We start from the raw sequence: 21,776 nt of genomic DNA, 5'->3' as shown, positions 1-21,776 counted from the left end.
GGTAAGGACTTACTAATGCCATCTTATTCCCTGTTTTCTGGCTGCTATGTCCTTCTCTGGTTTCTTTTTTCCTCTCTTGATGTCTTCCTTCATAAGTTGATGATTTTTTATGGTGGTATACTTTGAATTCCTTTTCTTTATCTTTTGTGTATTTACTGTTAAGTTTGGCTTTATGACTACCTTGAGGCTTATATAAAACATCTTATAAAGATAACAGTCTATTTTACATTAACAACTTCAGTAGCACAAACACTGTGCCCTCTAACTCCCTTTCCCCCTGTTTTGGTTTTGATGTCTCAATACCTATTTTTATTTATGTAACCACTAACAAATTATTATAGCTATAATTATTTTTAGTACTCTTATTCTTTAATACTTAAACTAAAGTTGTTAACATATAATATTATAGAAAGACAGTATTTCTGAATTAGTGTGTTATATATTTTTGTAAGTTTTCACGTACTAATTAGTGTCTTTTTGTTCATCTTAAATCCTTACAGCATTTTTTATAAGGCAGGTCTAGTAGTAGTGATGAATTTCCTCAGCTTTTCTCTGTCTATAAAAGTATTTCTCTCTTTATTTCTGAAGGAAAACTTTACCAGTTAGGGTATTCTTGGTTGGTAAATTTTTTTGTTCAACACTTTAAATATATCATCCCACTCTCTCCTGGCTTGTAAGGTCTCTGCTGAGAGATCCACTGATACTCCAATTGGGGTTCCCTTGCAAGTTATAAGCTTCTTTTTCTCTTCCTATTTTTAAAATTCTCTGTCTTTGATTTTTGACAGTTTTATTATAATGTTTTGGGGGAGGATTTTTTCTCTTTTCTTTTCTTTTCTTTTCTTTTCTTTCTTTCTTAGAAAGAGTGTGTGGTGTGTGCACACATGAGTGGGGAGAGCAGTAGGAGAGAGAGAGAGGATCTTAAGCAGGCTCCACACCCAGGACAAAGTCCAGTGCAGGGCTCAATCTCACAACCCTGAGATCATGACCTAAGCTGAAATCAACAGTCAGATGCTTAACCAACTGAGCCATTCAGGCACCCCTGAGGAGGATTTTTTCATGTTAAATTTGTTTTGAGATGTGGGAAATTCTCCACCATTATTCCTTTAAAGAAACTTTCTGCCTCCTTTTGCCTCTCTTTTCCTTCTGGACCTCCAACAATTTGCAAGTTGTTTCTTTTTATGGTATCCCATAAATAATATATACTTCATTCTTTGTGTTTTTAAATGATCAAACATATAAATTCATGCAATTATCCTTTATTCTTTACATTATTGTTCACTCTTTTTTATTCTTTGTTCTCCTTTGGAGAGTTTCAAAGTTCTGACTTCTAATTCACAGATTCTGTGTTCTGTTTGATCCAATTAGCTGTTGATATTTTCTGTTGCATTTATTTCACTCATTGTATTCTTCTTCCAGAATTTCTTTTTCTAAGATTTTATTTAATTGTTTGAAAAGAGAGATAGATAGCAACAGAGAGCATGAGTGTGGAGGAGAGGGAGAAGCAAGCTCCCTGCTGAGCAGGGAGCCCGATGCAGGGCTCAATCCCAGGACCCTGGGATCATGACCTGAAGGCAGATGCTTAACCAACTGAGCCACCCAGATGCCCCCAGCTCCAGAATTTCTATTTGATTCTTTTTTATGATTTCTATCTCTGTTAAACTTCTCATTTTGTTCGTGTATTATTTTCCTAATTTCATTGGATTGTCTATGTTTTTTCTTAGAGCTCATTAAGTGTCCTTAAAAGAGCTATTCTGAATTATTTACTGGGTAAATCACAGTCTTTATAATTGGTTATTAGAAGATTATTGTGATCCTTTTGTGATATCACATTGTCTTGATTTTTTCACATTCCTTAAAGTTTGCATAGCTGTCTTCACATATGAAGTAGTATCATCTACTCCAGTCTTTACTAACTAGAAGACAAATCCCTTCCATCAGCCCTGCCAAGGAATCTGAGGCTGTCTCAGACCTACAGATATACCTGCTTCATATTTCTTACTCCCTCATGTGGCAGAGTTTTTAAGCTTTAAAGCCTTCTCTCAATCTTGCAATGCTCCAGACCAAGTGCTGACAGTTTCCTTTTGTTTCCCCAAAGACGATGCTCAAGCTTAAGTTGGCGGTCTCTCCCTGGCCCATAATTTTGGGGTGGTTTTCTATACATGTTCACTAGCCAAAGTTTGCTCTCACTGCCCCCATCAGGAGCTCATACAGAAAGGGGGACATAGAGGGAAGGTGTGTGTGAGTGGGGAATGCCTGTGGGCAAGCTGGGCAAATCTGTGGGAAAGATGTCTCCAGCAGCTTATTAGTGAGCTTCTTGATGGAGTCTGAAACTAGTTAGTAGGATTCTTGTCTCTTTAACGCCCTCTGTGTGTTCTATCTACTTCTTTCTCAGTCTCTTCCCATCCCCAGTTGTGCTTCTTATGATTCAGTACTCTGATGGGGTGGAAAAGAAATGAGCATCTTTGGCCGCATTCCACACAGCTGGGGAAGCTGGGAACTTGCACACTCTTACTTTTCCCCATGGTAGAAATCATGGGCAAGAAAAATCTCTCTCAGCCCTAAGCTGTGTTTCCTTGGAAGAGGGGTGATGTGGATAAAGTCAGACTTTTCCTCTTACCCTCTCTAATGTGTTTAAATTCATTTTTTTTTCTCTAACATGTGCTGGCACTTACCCATTGAAAACCTGGATTTCCATAAAAGCGCACTCATCCATGGGTGATTATCAGAGATAATATTTTCTGGGGGCTGTCAAACCATGGCTAAGAAGGGCCGGAGTTAGTTTATAGGTCCCTGTGGGGTCCACAGCTGGAATCAAGATCTGTGTACCGAGCACCTGATACATGGCAGGATGAGACTTCTCTTTGGTCTTTTGGTGTACAGCACTGAATCCCACAAATACCAAATTGTTGCTGGGGGTTGGGGTGTGGGGGGTAGGAGTAAGGGATGTATTACTCAGCTATGATGTTGAAATCACTCCAAACTTGGTATTCTTGTTGCTTTACTGTGATAAATCACACATTATATCATTGGCACCTGGTTTATAGGGACAATAAGAGATAAGCTAGAGTATTTTAAATAAATTTTTGGCATAATTTTGTCAGCCTAGAACAATGAATAACTAGTCTTCAATAAAACATCCCCAAAGAAGGAAATTCTGCATTTACACACAGAACCCATAGCTGTCATGGTTTTGTGATGCTTGAAATAAAAAACATTTCCCTGTCTAGCCAGTCTCTCTGACTGCAGCTAAAGTCATTTCCTTGTTATTTATGTTACCTCACTATAGTAAGTCTTAATTCTATCCTTGTTCCTTATCTCTCCCAATGTAGAACAAGCCCCTCAAGGATGTCCTGTGTTTTAGAATTTCCTGCTTTGTATAATGCAGATGCTGGTATTGGAATAAACATTGGCCTCGCTAATTTGACTCTGAGAAAACTGTGTCTGTATCTCTCCTTCATCTGTACAGTGGAGATCATAATACCTCTTGGCAGAGGGGATTGAATTAAATAACACCATAAATGTGAAAATATCAAATGGAGCAGTTCATAAATATGTGCTTGCTTTTTACCCATGGCTGAGACTGGTAGCAGGAAGTATCTCTCTTCTCTACTCCTGATTGCTCTTTTGTGTTTCTCTCCCCTCCTGCTCTTTCCCCCAGCCTCCTCCTCTTCACTTTGGTTCCTGGGCAGATGCTACTGTGAAGACAGTGCAGCTCCCATCTGCTTTCAGCATATGGGACCAACACTGTTGCTTCCAAAGTCCTTGTATTTGCTGTTCGGGGGGGTGGGGTTATTGTGTGGAAAGTGAGGCAGAAAGATGCAGATTGGTTTCACCAGTCTGTTAAATCTTCATATGGTAATGATGGAATTGATAGATTAGTCTTCCTGTCCATCATCCATCCATGCATCCATCTCCCAATTTCTTCCACTGCAAGATTGTGTTTCCACACACGTTTATGTAATAAAATAAAAATGCAAAAATTTCAAGATCAGGGAAGATATAGAAAGCACAGAAGATAGGCCAAGAGGAAATTAAAACACCAATCTGCTTATAATAGGACCCACAGATATTACTGCCGACCCATGATTTTGGCTGAGCATCCTGGTACCCAAGCAAAAGAGGAAACATTATCAATATATAAGATTCCTGATGTCCTCAAGGGGCAGAGCAGTGGCAGGTGGACAGACTATGTCAAGCAAAGCTTCTTTTGATATTTAGATCTGAAGAAAATTTTTCAAGTGGTTCCCTAATCATATATGGAACATCCTTTATACCAGAGTATCAAGGGTTCTAAACTCAACATTCATTCTAGAGCTGGTGTGCAGTTAAAGCTTCAGGTATGCCACACACACAAAACACTAAAACAACAACCTGCTAGTTGTAGCCATGAAGATATTGATTGATAATCAAAATCCCTGGATTTAATCCTCCTGACTTTGGGTCCACATTATATACCATTCCACATGAGGGAAGTACAGATGAATGTCAACCAGGGAGCATTCATACAACTATTGCTAAACCCACTGGTTGCTTATCACGGAAGTGGATGGTTGGGCCAGTTGTTAGGGGAGGATGAATGCAGTGCATGCTGTGGGCATCCTTCCTGAGTGGAATAGCTCTTCAACTGTCAATGTCACATTTCTGAATCCCTTAGATCATCTCTAACTATAGGGAAAGGCTAGGGGAGGAGGATGATCTGATAAAAACTCACCTTCACATATGAAATCACACTGAGGGCAGTCAGCAACACCATATTTCTGTGAAAGCGGGTTGTTTGGGGGTGATCGTGACCTATGACTAAAGCTTATCAAAGAGCTCTAGACTTAGAGTTTGAATCTACTCTCATGAGTATCTACACAGAATAGCCAAATGGAGTGATTGCTAAGAAGGTCAACAACTTGAACTATAAGCTCGAAATGAAACTAACAATTAGTTGAAAATAGAGTATGATAAAGTGTGTTTGACTGTCATTTTCTATAGCTTTTATGGTTTCATGGTGCTTAGAAATATAAGGGGAATAGTTGATATTTTAAGTTGTGGCATTGTCCACCTAGTTTTATAGCCAATCCTGGGGAATATGGGAGCGCAGACTCAAATGCCAACAGGGCCCAGGCAGGTGGTGGAAGTATAAGAGATGGGCTGGCTGCGAATAAGAGGATGGTGGGAGCTGTGATGAGCTGGAGATCCCTAGTGCCTTCAAAAGGTGGCAGCAGCTACTTCCCTTGTGCTGATTGTTGCCACAGAGAAATTCAGACCCAGGGATATCCTGCTGCACAGTTTTAGCCAGAAACTCACATTTCCTGTGAAATTTTTCTGATTTTTAAGACACATGATAGCCAAATTTAAAAATGCCTGAGGGCTGGATTTAGCCTATGCTCAGTCATTTTGCACCCGGTGGACCAGCTATATAAATGTGAAAGAGAAAACCAAACAGCACAGAGATTGAGCTAAGAAGGCACGTGCATATCCATGCTTTCAGCCACTTACAGACTCATGTCATTGAGAAAATGATAGTTGTTGCATTTTGCTCTCCCCCAAAAAATGAAGAGAAAATTAATTTTTTGAAAGATAGCACAACTGTGTTGTATTATTGTTAAATCCATGTCTGGATGGGAAGAGAGATAGATCTCAAAAGTTGTATTGTAAAACCAAAAGATGCTCCTTGACATCTGAACTGGTCTTTTTATGTGACTCAAAGTCTCAAGTCTGCCAGGTACAAAGTACCTTCTTTTCTTTGCCTTGTAATAGGAGCAGATGTTCTCAACCGAGGTGAGGGCGTTTCTGTCTCGTTCATTTACAGATAATACATAAAGAGAAGGCCAGAGAGATTTTTTTTTCTGGTCTTCCTATTACACTAAATATTCACTTGACTGAATGAAATACCCCAAACATGATGTTCTCAAAGTATGGGCTGCTGTTGCCATTTTTAAAATGTTATATTGGGTTATATTAATGCTTATCCGGAGTTAGTTGTTTCAGGAATGTAGGGAATATGGCGTAAGCAATCATAAAAAATGTTGATTTAAGTTGTTAAATGTCATTCTAAAAACTATATAAGTCTAATACAATTGGAAAAGTGCCTTTATGTCACCTGTTTGGTGTCCACCTGCATTGCTTTGCTTGCTGGGAGGCACACACCAGCCATAAGACCTAATTGAATAATGGCTCTTGCTGCCACATAAGAAAATCAGCCCCTCTGTGAATATATCGTAAATGCTCCAGAGGGTGCATTCTGGCCTCAGTGAACCATTTGTCTGTCTACATGTCTGGTGACCTTTGCATGACTAGGTGGTTTTGTGGAATTCAAAGAGAAAAATATAGTGCAGTTTAAAAAAACAAAACACTTGAAATGACTACAATGTGGAAATATGTAAAATTGTTAGTAAAACCAAAAGCTAAACCAAACCAAAAGCAAGAAAACTCTTAGTAAACCTGGGTCAACTGGCATTGAAACCAGAGGGGGAAAAAAATTGTTGGAATGTAGGGGGAATTCCTGTTCTAATCAAGGCTACCTAAAAAGCAGTTTAAAAAGGGAAGTTACTGTTAAGGAATGGTATTGCGGCCTTTAAGGCCGAGAAGCAGAGTGTCCTGGATGTAGTGGGGACTTAGGTATCCCCTGCATGGACTCCCCCATCTGCCTTTTTTTATGTCATTATCTCTGTTAGCTGCCTCTTCCTCTTGCACTTGACCCCGCACAACCACCTTCCTTGAAACTACAGCATCTTCTGACTGCAATGACTCAATAATTTATTATCCAGATCAGGACTCCTTTTTTTCCCCCAGTTCATTTCATTTTAAAATCCTATTTATTTATTTCAATCTGGTATGGTAAGTGTACTCTAATCTCCATCACCCATTTCACCCATCCCCCAGTCCTCCTCCTGTCTGGTAACCATCAATTACTAGAATCCTTTTGAAAGGAAATGGATTTGACAATTTCACTGGGACAGGAAAATGAGGATACAGGATTGCCCCCTCCCTTTGGAGCTTCAGGGCCCAGCCACTTTATTCCGGTGTCCCCACGTCTCTTGTTTCAGGCTGTGTGACCCTTTGTTCAGCAGCTCATTCTTAGCTAACGTGGGATATGGGATCCAGGGGCCTGAACAGAACATCAGGAGCTGTTAGCAGGGCTGGATAGTCTTAGAGAAGGTGGACAGGAAGATGAAGCTGGTGACTGTGGCAGTGTTGGGGACACAACGTGTTATAGGACCCGAAGTGTTGGCTCGGTTTCTCTGTAGTAGGTCTTTCACAGCAGCACTCTGGGCTGGGAAAACAGTCCAGGTTGAGGCTAGCCCAAGCTCAAAGATTTCAGAAGCCAAGCAGCTGAGTGTCTGTTCTCCATGGCTCACCTCTTTCCAGTCTGCCCCCCGAAGCACACAGATTTTCTCACTTCTCCTTGCCCTGTTTCCCCTTAGCCTGTAATGTTTCTACTTCTGTCTTAGCAGTGAAAAGTTTAGCCTGTCTTTACTCTCCTTGCTTCTGCTAACAGAAGCCCAGTTTTCCTTTGGGTTTAGATGCGGCTGGCTCTAGTCTGGTCAGTTGACACGGACCTCCGGCCAGAACACTTGATTCAGAAATGGGTCTTTGATTTAACAAGACTCAGTGGAACTCAGTCTGGGGCTTTTGTTGGAACAATTTGGAAAGACAGGACTTGCTGAGCTGGTAACAATGTAGATGTGGAGATGCAGGTGGTCATCTTGTTCTGCAAGGGGTCATGCCATCCCCCTGAGCATGAAGCCGAAACAGAGAAAATACGCAGTAAGAAAGAGAAAAAGACAGAAGTAGAAAGAGAGACAGAGACAGAGTTAAGAAATAGAGGTAGAGGTAGAGAGAGAGAATGTGTCTTAAAAATATCATTTGAGCTCCTGGACACAGCCATTCTTAAAAATGGAATTTTAATCCTTGATTTTTTCAGTTTTGTGAGCCATAACGTTTCTATTTCAGTTAAACTTAGTTGGATTTCCACCACTTGCCAACAAAAGAGTTTTCACTGATGTCCTTGCCTTAGAATCTTTTTCTTGCTCGGGCTCAGTCAATTATCCCTCCGTCCAACGCCAACCCCTGTTCCTTCTGCTTACTGGAGACTACACGGTTCTTAGATCGTGGGCTTTCCCTGTTGTGGGTAGAGTGTCAGGGCAAGAGGGCTAGGATCCCACAGGAATGAGGGACTTGGTTCAATATTAAAACAAATGAACAAACGTACCTTCACAACCTATCTTCTTCACTTTTTTTTAATAATGTTTAGGTCAATGCTGATCATCTCAAGCGTTTAATTGGTTTTTAATCTATGCAGGAAGATTACTTTGAAATTTGACAAAATGTGTTTTTGCATAAGACTCTTAACATGTAGAAATGTGACAAGTATACAAAATACTCCCCAATTGCCCTCCCCAATGTGCTTTGTACTAACATTTGGTAGGTAAGTGTTATCTGGATTGTGAATTATAGCTTTGGTTGCAAATTGCAAAGCTTTGAAAGAAGAGCAAAGCAATAATACATTCAGTTTCTCAGAGTGCATAAGTACCTTTGTTTTAAGAGAGGTTGATTTGGCAATTGCTTTCACTGAATGCTGACAAGTTTTTTGGTTTTTTTTTTTTTTTTTGAAACAGAAACACTAGAAGGGAGAAACTAGCTTGAAGTTTGGTGAAGCTGTCCATTTTTCTAGCTTTTTCATGTTATGCAATGGAAATATCCAGTGTCTCACAGTGATGCTCTGTTGATTGCTCAATGAATCTACTTTCTATCTAAGTCCTTTTGCTACTTTCCTAAGAAACCCTGCTTGTATGAGACCTAAAAAGAGCTATCCTTATGTTGAACTTTACTCAGCAGCAGAGTCCCCTGCAGGTATACCTGTTTGGGATGTATTCAGAGAGAAGATCTGCATTGCAGCTGTTGGCAGCATATGGGTGCTGCTCAGATGATGCCCTGATGATACAGTTCTGCTTCTGCAGCTCTGACCAGATAGGACGAATCAATGAAATGTATCCTAAATTATTCTAAGCCATTTCCATCCTGAAGGGGAAAGCACCCAGACCATGAGGATAGGGGAAGGAGAATTGAATGGGGGCGAGTGGTCAGCATTGCTGTCTTTTTTGTATTCTGACTTCAGGAAAATAGATCGCTTCCTTATGTGCCCAGTGAAATGAGCTCAATTTGGCAAACTTGAGCTCATGGGCTGAAGGAAATTAAAATAGGCTGTATGTAAATTTGTCAAGATAGCCAAAAGCAGTTCTGCAACCATGTTTAGAGTTCGACATATGATTATTGTTTTGTTTTTTATTTTTAAAAAAATATCTACACCATGATTATCATATTGTCAGTAGTGTGTTTTCTGGTATAATTTTGGGACATGTGGCCAGAACAGCTGATGCAGCCAGGCAGGTATCACCCTTTCCTGCAAAAAAAGATGCTAGTATCTTGGTAAATAAACTGTATGGAAAGTGCTACAGACAGTATCACTTGTAAATAGCAGCTATTTAAGAGAAGCAAGCAAACAAAAACAGATCCAGTCAATCTGGTCCTTTTCGAAGCAGCACCAAAAAGGAAATGGTGTGTCTCTGGAGTCTCTGGATCCACAGAGTATAACTGCATGCTAAAATGGAAGAGTGATAGCTTGTTAAGAAGAAACTGAAATCAAGATTGAGAATCAAAGTGAAATAATTAGAATCCTGACAGTAGCATGGTTAATATCTATACAATAGAGAAATTTACATCTCTGTGGTGAAAAAATGACAAAACATGGCAGTTGAAGCCAGCATGGCTGCAATATCAATTCTACCAAGCCACCATCTTCCCAGTGTGAAGTGTGTCCTTTGAGAGGCGTTACTATTTTACCCCTAGGCCCTGCTGTGTCAGAGGGACTAGGCTTGTATTATTGTGTCATCATTGAGGGCATATCCCCATCCTTAAAAACTCTGCCCTCAGCTTCAGACTTCTGGGATATACCCAACTGGGACCTCTATTCCACAGCAGTGGTTCTGACCCCTTACCCCCCACCCTTTCTACCCTGAGTTGCTGAAGGAGCCAATATGCAAACGTAATGTCCATTTAGACTTTGATTATTTTTTTTAAAAGATTGTATTTATTTATTCATGAGACACAGAGAGAGAGAGAGAGAGAGAGAGAGGCAGAGACATAGACAGAGGGAGAAGCAGGCTCCCTACAGGGAGCCCAATGCAGGACTTGATCCTGGGATCACGCCCTGAGCCAAAGGCAGCCGCTCAACCAGTGAGCCACCCAGGCGGCCCTAGACTTTGATTATGTTCTAAACAGCAAGCCTTTCTTTTCTTCCTTCAGGAGCGAAGAATGGCATCTTTCAAACAAATGGTGCCTGCAGATCAAAAAGTTCTTTCATATAATAATAATAATAATAATAATAATAATAATAATAATAATAAATACCTTTTGCCCAAATGTTCTCCAAAACATAGAATTACCTGCTGGATTTAAAGACTCCCTTCACTCCTCTTATCAAAAGTCCCTCCCCCTAGTTTGGAGAACCAAGGAAGAGAAGGTAGGTTACTCATGTTGCATCTCAGTTTGGATTCAGCAGTGAGCATCACTGTAGATGGGATGTTTGTGTCTCCCCCAAAGCTAGTATTTGAAACCTAATCTTCAAGGTGGTGGTATTTGAAGGCAGGGCCTTAGGATTGTGATTATAAAAGTGACCTCAGAGAGGTCCCTTGGCCCTTCTGCCATGTGAGGACATAGCCAGAAGAGAGTAGTCCGCAACTCAGAAAAGGATCTCACCAGAACCTGACTGTGCTGACACGCTGATCTTGGACTTCCAGCCTCCAGACCTGTGAGGAATGGATTTCTGTTGTTTATAATCACCCAGTCTATGGTACTTTGCTAGAGCAGCCCAAATGGATTAAGACAGTGTCTTCCAGAGTCCTTTTTCCGGGAGACTGAGGGGAGAGAAGAATCAACAATTAAGTTTCTTTTCCTTTTTAAAGTTATTTTTTTAAAAAAATCTTTATACATCATATGGAAACACAAACATTTCCTTTATTTGCACACATTTATTTTAACCATTAAAATAAAGGCAAGGGAGGCTGTAAAGAGAACATTCTCCTGGGAGCCATTGTGACAGAAATCACCATAGGCAGGACTTAACTGATGCTGATTCCTGGACTTTGGAAGATGCTCCCTATTTTCTAAATCCCATAAATACATCTTAAACTTGTCAAACAGGAAATTCTGATAAAGTTGTGAGTATAGCGTCTAAAATAATATTATAATATTTTTAACAGAAACATAATAGAGGTAATTTATCCGATTACTGTTTACTTTAGAAGACTGTTAATGTATTGTATGGATACTGATGTAACCTAAAACTTTGCTGGAGCTTCTCTTTTACATTTTCTTTTGGAGACAGTTGAGTGACACAAGACTATTCACATTACCTGATAGTCATAATCTTGTTTGTTAACCAAAAGTGATACTTTTCAATGCATCACACATCTTGTTTACTAAATTAGGCACCTATTATTTTGGGGTATATTAAAAGCTCAACTGTCCCCCAAGGTATGAAGATTTGCAACTGTTGGGAATATTCAAAAGACTGTTGAACAAATGAATTTACTGTAGGCTTTGAAAGCCCAAACAGCTTAGATGCCCAGGACTCAAAGAACTCACAGATGGGTGACACAGACCACTGCTGGCAGTCTCTGAGAGCGCAGAGGGAATTGGAGAGGTGCCAGTTCCCTCAGCCTAGAGCTGAGTCAATATTATCTAATATCTTCTTGGGTGTTTTAGTATGCCCAAGAAATTTTATTTTATTTTATTTTATTTATGTTATTTTATTTTATTTTATTTTATTTTATTTTATTTTATTATCTTATTTTATTTTTTTGGTGAGGCCATTTCAGTTCTCTCAGCAAATTTCAGTTATGCAGTATGTTGTTAAGCAACTATAGTCACCATGTAATACATTAGATCCTCAGACCTTATGCCTCCTATAGCTGAACATTTATATCCCTTTACCGACCTCTCCCTATTCTTTTCTGCCCCCCCCCTCCAGCCAGAAAACTCTAAGGAACCACTTTTCTACTCTTTCTTTCTATGAATTTGACTTTTTAAAAGAAGATTCCACATGTAAGTGATAACATACTGTATTTGTCTTCATCTGTCTTATTTCATTTAATTTAATGCCATCAAGTTCTACCCATGTTGTCCCCAATGGCAGAATTTCCTCTGTCTCATGGCTGAATTAATATTTCATTGCAGGAAGTAGATGCATATGATATAATATATATAACAAGATATGTATCTTTATCCATTCATCTGTTGACAGACACTTTGGCTATTTCCATATCTTAGCTATTGTGAATAATGTTGCAGTGAACATGGGAGTGAAGGCATCCTCTTGGAGATGATGATTTCACTTCCTTTGGGTATATACCCAGCAATGGGATTGCTGGATCATATAGTAGTTCTATTTTAATTTTTTGAGGAGCATCCATCCTGTTTTCCACAGTGGCTGCACCAATTTACATTCCTTCTAACAGTGCATAAGGGTCCCCTTTTCTCCACATCCTCACTGACACTTGTTATCTTTTGTCTTTTTGATGATAACCACTGTAACAGGTATAAGGTGATGTCTTGTGTTTTTGATTTGCATTTACTTGATGATGAGTGATATGAAGCATGTATCTGTTGGTCATCTGTATGTTTTTGGCAAAATGTCTACTCAGTCCCTTCACCTATTTTTTAACCAGATTGAGTGGAGGTGGCTTTTTTTTTTTTTTCCTGCTATTGAGTTGTATGAGTTCTTTATATACTTTGGGTATTTACTCCTTATCAGATATATGATTTGCATTTATTTTCTCCCATTCAGTAGCTGCCTTTTCATTTTCTTGATGGTTTCCTTCACAGTGCAGAAGCTTTTTAGTTTGATGTAGTCCCATTTATTTATTTTTCCTGTTGTTACCTTTGTTCTTAGTGTCGAATTAAAAAAAAATCATTGTCAAGATCAATGTTGAGGTGTTTATTCCCATTTTCTTCTAGAAGTTTTATGGTTTCAGATCTTATGTTCAATTCTTTAATCCCTTTTGAGTTGATGTTGTATATGGTGTAAGATAGAGGTTTGGGTACATTCTTCTCCAGTTTTCCCAGCATCATCTATTAAAGACACTATCCTTTCCCCATAAGATATTCTTGACATCTTTGTTGTACATTGATTATGTATGTAGGCAAGAGGCTCTCTATCCTGTTCCATTAATCTGTGTGTCTGTTTTTATGACAACACCATACTGTTTTACTTACTGCAACTTTGCAATATAGTTTGAAATCAGAAAGTGTAATGCCTCCGCTTTGTTCTTTTTTCTCAAGATTGCTTTGGCTATTAGGAATTTTGTGGTTCCATACAAATTTCAGGATTATTTTTCTTTTTCTGTGATATGGATGACATTAAATCTGTAGATTGCTTTGGGTGTATGGACATTTTAACAATATTAATTCTTCCAAACCATGAACACAAGATATATTTACACTTATTTGTATCATCTTCAATGTTTTTCATCAATGTCTTATAGTTTCGAGTACAGATAATTGGTGTCCCCTCCTTGATTCAATTTATTTCCAAATACGTCATTCTTTTTGATGCAATATTAAATAGGATTTTGCTTTCTTAATTTCTCTTTCTCGTAGTTCATTGTTGGAGTTTAGGAACACAACTGATTTTTGTGTATTGATACTGTATCTTGCAACTCTATTGAATTCATTGGTTATAACAATTTTTGGTGGGGTCCTTTAGGGTTTTCTATATATAATATCATGTTGTCTGCAAACAGAGACAGTTTTGCTTCTTCCTTTCCAATTTGGATGCCATTTATTTCTTTTTACTGCGATTTGCTATGAGTAGGATTTCAAATACTATGTTGAATAGGAGTGGTGAGAATGGGCATCCTTGTCTTGTTTCCGGTCTTAGAGAAAAGCTTTCAATGTTGTACTATTGAGTATGATGTCAGCTGCAGGATTGTCATATATGACCTTTGTAATATTGAGGTGTGTTCCCTTTATACTTGTTTAACTTGTTTGTTGCAAGTTTTTATCTAACAAAGTTTTAAAATATTTTAGAGTCTGAAAATATTATCTGGTATCTTTTAAAAGAAATAAAATACAAATATAGATTATAGTTTAATAGGGTTGGTACTTTTGACACCCAGTAGAACTTGATAAGCAAATAAGTAGGTTCAAGATTTGAAAGAACATAGTTAAAAACCTTGTTGAAATTAAGATCTACTAAGTCTCTGATGTTGCCTCTGAGAACAAATAAGAGAAGAGCAAAAAGACATTGTAATTATTGAGCTTTGCAGCTTTATGTGTAGTTGACAGACTTCATAGGAAAAGTCTGTCAACTTCATATCACCAGTTTGATGTCAAAAGTGAATTTAGGGGCACCTGACACAGAAAAGCCTAACTATTTGTCATGACAAAGCAAGTTGTAAAACAGTAGAGTACGATACTATTATTATAAGTAATATGGTGGTAGATAAAAACATAACAAAGAAAAATTAGTGGGAGATTTTATCTCAAAATCCTATTAGTGGTTATATCTAGGAATCATTTATCCTTCCTGACTTTCTCTTCTGCATTTTGAAATTTAATATGATTAAGTTATTTACATATTATTTTTTTAATTAAAAAAATATTGTGGGATCCCTGGGTGGTGCAGCGGTTTGGCGCCTGCCTTTGGCCCAGGGCGCGATCCTGGAGACCCGGGATCAAGTCCCACGTCGGGCTTCCGGTGCATGGAGCCTGCTTCTCCCTCTGCCTGTGTCTCTGCCTCTCTCTCTCTCTCTCACTGTGTGCCTATCATAAATAAATAAATTAATTAATTAAAAAAAAAGATTGTATTAAAAAAATATTGTAAGGGAGCAGAAATACCAATTCATCTATTTATTGCCCGTGTAGGAAAAAGTTGTGAAGAAATAGCACATATTTTAATGTAATGTAGAGTTAGAAAACATATTATACAGAGGTTCTACTAAGTGGAGTTCTCAAAAATGTCTTGTCATCAGAATCACCAGGGACACAGCTAAAAATACAAGTGCTGGGCTCTGTCATTCTGGTACAGTAGACCAGGGTAGAGACTCGGGAATCTAACCACAGGGAATTGGCTAACATGGCACATCCATGAAAGTTGAAGCATACATCCATTAACAGTCAGGTGGAGAGACTACTTAATAATGTGAGAAGTTATTCAGAGTATCTTGAATGAAAAGATGTATTTACAAAATAGTGCAACATAATTTTGCAGAGGAATTTTTGCACGCATGCGCGTGCACTCAAACACTCCAAAACACCATACAATGAAATGTTAATAATTAATAGCTTGCATAAATTGCATACTTTTATTTTCTTCTTTTTAGTTTGTTGCATTTTGCAAATGTTCTATACTTTTTAGGTGTCGGTTTTGCAATTACTTAAAAATCATTGCTTACATCCTCTCCTTTATAAGGGTATAATTGCAAAAGATAAAGAGTCGACAGAAAATTTCATAATGCAGGTAAAGTTTTAGTCAACAAGCCATTCTTATAAAAGAGAGATCCACATGGGGACACTAGCTAGATGGGGGTTTATAATTGGGGTGAGCATTTGACACTGTTCAGCATACACTGTAAATCTAATTTTGACTTATTCCACCATTCCTTTATCCATCTCCAAGTTTCTTTAGAGTACATGGCATTCCCTTGAGTGGAGCTGTGTTAGGTATGTTCACATATTTATTCTCAGACAAGGTATCTTTTCAAACTATCCCTCTGGACATGGGGCAGCCCCAGAGCTTCACAGGGCTGGCTCACAAATTGAAAATAGTTTTACCACATTCATTTCAGATGTGTTTATTGAGTGGCTGCTCTCTTAGTACTATTTGTGAAGACTGAAGCCCTAAACCGTGCCCTAAAATAGTTTGCTATAGATAGATTTTTTTAAAAAGATATTTTCAATAAAATATGAAATATGGTGGTAAGCTGAGAACATGAGATTTGAGCAAAGGCTCTCATCCCTGGCTTACACATGAAAACTAACTCTGGACATGCCTTGGCCTCATCATCAGAACATTGACTAAGCAGGTGTGGGATGAGGGTCCAGCATCCATAGTGTAAAAAGTCTTTCCAGGTGATTCTCATCAAGTGTTGAAGCCCACCATGCCTGTGGGTGTTCCAGAACATAGCAATGAGGAAATGCTGATTGAGTTAAATCTTGGGGGATAAATAGGAGTTTGATGTCAAAAGTGAATTTAGGGGCACCTGAGTGGCTCAGTGGTTGAGGTCATGATCCCGGGGTCCTGGGATCGAGTTTCACATTGGGCTCTCCGCAGGGAGTCTGCTTCCCCTCTGCCTATGTCTCTGCCTCTCTCTGTGTGTCTCTCATGAATAAATAAATAAATAAAACCTTTTAAAAAAGTGAATTTAAAGAGAAGAGATACGGTTTCAAGTCAAGAAACCAGGCCAGGACCAGGTTGATGTGGGCATTTGTAAGCACTTTAGCATGGCAGAAGTGTGGAGGACGCAGTGCACAAGGAGAAGGTGTGCAGGGTAGCATGCAAGGCCAGACACATGTGAGGGGCTGGAGCTTGTGGTGAACTGAGTGTGTGTGGGCATCAGGAATCCAGCACGGGCTGTAAAGGAGAGACCTGGTCATATCACCAGTGGTGGAAAGGGAGAAGGTCACAGGCGATAAGGACCACTGGGCGGGATGTAAGAGACATTTCTTTTTTTTTTTTTTTTTTCTTTTCAAGATTTTATTTATTTATTCATGAGAGACACAGAGAGAGGCAGAGACATAGGCAGAGGGAGAAGCAGGCTTCCCGCGGGGAGCCCGATGCGGGACTCAATCCCAGGACCCCGGGATCATGTCCTGAGTCAAAGGCAGATGTTCAACCACTGAGCCACCCAGGTGTCCCGTAAGAGACATTTCTAAGGCTGAAGTCACAAAACTTGACCACTTTGTGCTGTGTTATCTATTAGTAATAATACTTTGGGGATTTTCTGAGCCTTCATCTATTTATTTCTTTTCCTCAAATTATAGAAAGCATTTCCTTATACCCACATATCTTCAGTTATTTTATTTTTTCTCTCTACACCTGGAGTATACTAAATGTAAAAAACACCCTGTTGTGACAATAGAGTGAGATTATATATACACACATATGTATATATATTCATTATATATGTTTTTATATTCACATATATTTTTTCATTATCATCAACAATCACATTCCCCAGAGCATGTACTGAGAATAAGCCTGTAAGCTTTATGAACACAGGACCCGGAGAATTCCCTGAGCCCAGCCTCTGCGTGTCCCACTTGGCTCTCTCCCGTGACACTGATGAACACAAGTATGCCTGACGAGTCGAAGGCTGTCACATCTCAGAGTGGCTCCTGCTTCCACCTTGCCATTCCTATCGTGTGTGCGTCCGGGGATCAACGTGCCCTTTGAATCTTCTAATATTTTCTCAGACTTTTGTACAGAGTGCAGTGCTGAGTTCTGTGGTTGCAATGCTGAGTACTGTGGTTCCCTCAGTGTAGAAACGGATCTGCTTTTTATCCTTGCAGATCTCAGCTCCTTTTCAAATACCTTGAAAAGATGCCGGAATGAGAAAAAGGAATTGTCGGTGTTCAACCAGCGGACAGAAGAGGCATCTGCCGTGCAGTACTTCCAGGTCAGGAAAGTTGCCCTGGCGGACAGGAGTGGGTTCCAGGTGCCGCACACCTGTGGACACCCCTGTGGACACACCTGGGCAGGCTGGTGGTCGGGGAGGATGCCGTGGGCATGGCCCTGCCACTACTCATGGCGTGGTCCCCTGAGCGGTGGCACAGCTTCTCAAGTTGTCAGGATGTTGGCAAGTTGCTGTACTTCCTGGCCTCACTTTTGTTGTCTGGGGATGAAAATTCATCTAATTTTTTTAATGATTTAATTTGATGAGAGGATGTATATGAATTCAGTGTGGTGCCTATAACAGCAAACCCCATCAAATGGTGGCAGTTAGGATGACGGTATTTGTGACTCAGTGATCATGGATTTGTATGCACCATATCACTCAGCTGGCTTGCCTGATAAGAATGACCATCGTCACCACCTGCCCTACACCTGCCCTCTCTCAAGACTTCTGTCCAAGTCCTGCATTTCTCTCCCGACTCAGGACTCATTAGAGACGTCCCTTTTGTCTCTGGCCTCTTTCTCTCTCTTGTGCCTATTATTCTTCTTTGTGTTCTCTCATAGCCTTTGCTTTGAGAACCCTGGGCACCTACCTGGGCAATATCTAGGCCTGAATCTGTGAATGGAGCAGCCTTTGGAAGTCTGAGATTGACTTATAGTTCTAGACCTTACAAATAGGGCAAATATGGATAGGTTACTGCATCTTTCTGAGCTTCGGCTTGCCTGTGTGTTAGGCTCAGCCTACCTTGACTAGATGGTCATGAAATGATGCCTCGTGGGTTGTTTACTCTCCCCATCCTTCTCTTTTCCTTACAGTTTTATGGCTGCATTTCCCAGCAGCAGAACATGATGCAAGATTTCGTGAGGACAGCCACATACCACAGAGCCATCCTCCAGAACCACATTGACTTTAGAGACAAGGTAATGCTGGCAGCATGTTATTAATCTCAAACCATTTAAGAAACCTTGTCAAAAACTAGAATCAAGATTAAGCTTTGATAGAATTACCATATGACCCAAAAATTCCACTCCTGATCATATACGCCAAAGAATTGAAAGCGGGTACTCAAGCGACTATTTGTATGTGAATGTTTATAGCAGCACTATTCACGATTTCCAGAACATAGAAAGAACCCAAAATGCCCATCAACTGATGACTGGATAAACAAAATGTGGTCTATCCATACAATAGGATGTTGATGGTGTCTTTCAGATTTATCTTATCCATAAAAATAACACAGTGCTGGTACATGCTTCAACATGGATGAACCTCAAAAATGCGCCAAGTGAAAGAAGTCACAAAAGCTCATGCATATGATTCCACGTAACCGAAACATTCAGAATAGGCAAGTCCATTGAAAGGAAGCAGACTCATGGTGGCCGGGGACAGAGGGAGAGAGAAATGGGGAGTGGTGCTTAATGGGTACAGGGTTTCCTTTTAGGGTGATAGAAAGGTCTTGAAACTTGATAATAGGTAACAGTTACATAACATAGTGAAAGTGCCAATTGACCCTGAATTTTACAATGTAAAATGAGTCATGGTTAATTTTATGTTATGTGAATTTTGCCTCAATGAGGAAATTAAGCTCTGAGTACCAGGAAGGCAAGGGACTGAATATGTTATGTCTCGGAGCACTGAATGGGTCAGGACCTCTGTTGCTGCATAATGAATGGTTCTTAGGGAGTCTCTTTGCTTCAGCTTTTTTCATGGACTCCACAAGAGCCGGCACTGATTTCCTTCACAAAATGGATCTGAATGATGAGTGACTGCTAACACATTATACAAGTGTCGCCCATTATTCTCCAGCCTGTTAAATTAGCCAGTGTGCAAAATACCATGTGGCTCATCGCAGAGACATGAGGACTGGTCAGTGGACTCCTGGGATTTGTTTTATGTTTTCTCCCTAACTAGCTGTGGGATCTTAGGCAAGACTCTAAACCTCTCTGGGTCTCACAGTCTCTTCTACTGCCATAGCAATAGTAGACCATGCCTTCTATTTGAGGCATTAATTCCCCCAGAAGGGTATGGTGGTGGAAGATTGAAATAATGGTCCTAAAGATTCATGGTTCCCTGTGTCCACACCCATTTGCAAAGTCTTAATAGCTTTTCTTTCATCAAGAGAAGTGTTGTGTTTTTTTGTTTTGTTTTGTTTTGTTTTGCCTTTATCTCTGTGCTCTCCTTCTGGTATGCTTTCCCCAAAACACTATGACAGAGGTTAACACTGTATGGATTTCAGAGCCTAGAGCTTAAGGGACTTTGTGGCTCTGGACCTCATCCTCTTGGAACCCTGTACCACATCATGAAGAAGCCCAGTCTAGCCTCCTAGATGTTGAAAGGTCACATTAAAGAGACCTGACATGCCAGTCAACAGCCAGCACCAACTGCCACTCCTATGCATGGGGCCATCTTGGACAGCCAGTCCAGACACCCCTCCAGCTGAATGTAGAAACATGAATGTATCTAGGCAAGACTAGCAGAGAAGCTGCCCAACCCTCCCATGGAAGTGAGAGAAACTACAAATTGGTTCCAGTTTAAGCCCCTAAATTTTAATGTGGCTTGTTATGCAGCAGTAGTTAATTAAAACAGAGAGAAAACTGTATGAAAAAGTAGTGATAAATGGTCACCCAGCTAGAAGTTGATTTGCCCCTGGCTTTCTTTCCTCTGTCATCTTCATTCTGCTCTTGAGCCCAGCAGAGGTGGTATTTTTGTTGTTGTTGTTTTTGGTTATTCTATTTTTCTTTTTTCTTTTTTTGGTTATTGTATTTTTCAATTCCAAAATTTCCATCTGGCTCCTGTTTATGTCATCTGTTTTTTACCTGAGACTATTTTACCCATTGGTCTCAGCAGTGTTCGTGATTGCTGGTTGGAGCTTTTTTATCATAGTTTTTGTCAGATAATTCTAACATCTGTGTTATTGCTGTTTAGTCAATTGTCCTTTCCAAGGGAATTAAAGTTTTCCTGATTCTTCATATGGCAAGGAATTTTGGATTGTATCCTGTGCATTTTGAATATTATGAGATTCTAGGTCTTATTTAATGCCTAGGGAGAACACTGATATATTTCTTTTAGTTTTCATTCAAGCTTGGTTAGGTTCTGGCTACGAGTTTAATGCTCACTAGTTGACCTTCTGAGAGCTCTGGTTCTCATGTCAGTTCAGTTTTCCAAAGTCTTTGGCAGTGCTGTTTGGGTCTGCATGTGTGTGTTACCCTGTGGTCAGTCTGGTGCCTGGCAGACTTCTCAAAGTACTGATATGCTTGCTAATTAAGGTTAGATTCATGCATATACAGATTGACAGTGAGCCCAGGAATTTATTTTAAAAACAGAAAACTTGATGGAGTTGCCTTTCCAAGGTCCTTCCTCCTCCATGATTTCCCTGGTACTTTCTGATTCTCTGGGACCACTTCTTAGTCTCTGGGCACAAAGCTCACTCTGTCATGTACTTCCATGACTTTGCCCACACTGGCCAAGCAGAGAGGGGACAAAGAAAGAAAAAAGGCAGTGGGGGGTGGCCTCAGCCTTTGGAAATAACCACACCACTGAATGAAGAGGTAGGTTCCCCTCCCTTGTCATTTTGACTCCTGTAGACTGATGCTGTCACTACTACTAGATTACTGGAGGCTAGAAGACTCGAAGAGAAGAAAGGGAAGGAAAAGAAAGGAGGGAGAGGAGAAGGAAGAGGGAAAGGAAAAAAAAAAAGGAGGAAGGGAAAACCAGAGTATTTCCATATTTGAGATTATAGTTTCCTTTCTTGATGCCAGAGCCAGAGCTAAGTGTCTTCAGGAGCTCTCTTGTCTGCATCCGGGTACCCATTTCTGGTGTGTTGAGTTCAGACCATGGGTGGGGTAGAGGATTTGGTTTGGTTGAATTTTGACTTTGGGTCTTCCCCAGTCCACCTGCTACTATATACTTTTCAGAGTCTTCAAGTACCTGTTCCATGCATTGAGTTCAGGTTTCACAGCTGTGCTTGGTGGGAGAGGAAGGGTGAGGTGGACTCTCTCTGACTTTCCCAGGACCAGATCTGGGGACTCTGGAGAGTGAGGGTGATGGTAGGAAGCAAAGATAAGATAAGAAATGGTTGTATTTGGCCACAGAGTCTCCTCTGTCTTGTCA

At 40.0% G+C, this 21,776-nt stretch overlaps 1 protein-coding gene across 3 annotated transcripts in view; it reads left to right on the top strand.

Moving 5' to 3' along the window:
* The window catches only part of LOC609469 (histone-arginine methyltransferase CARM1-like), a 250,915-nt gene that overhangs the window by 130,972 nt on the left and 98,167 nt on the right, over nt 1–21,776 (top strand). For all 3 annotated transcript variants that reach the window (XM_038527174.1, XM_038527176.1, XM_038527175.1), the window contains 2 exons: nt 17,563–17,669; nt 18,482–18,586. In XM_038527174.1, the coding sequence (XP_038383102.1) occupies nt 17,563–17,669; nt 18,482–18,586 (212 nt within the window). The remainder of the gene's footprint in view (nt 1–17,562; nt 17,670–18,481; nt 18,587–21,776) is intronic.

The sequence above is a fragment of the Canis lupus genome, chromosome 1, assembly GCF_011100685.1.
Source record: "Canis lupus familiaris isolate Mischka breed German Shepherd chromosome 1, alternate assembly UU_Cfam_GSD_1.0, whole genome shotgun sequence".
In the NCBI taxonomy this organism is placed as follows: domain Eukaryota; kingdom Metazoa; phylum Chordata; class Mammalia; order Carnivora; family Canidae; genus Canis; species Canis lupus.
This window is presented reverse-complemented; position numbering and strand designations above follow the sequence as displayed.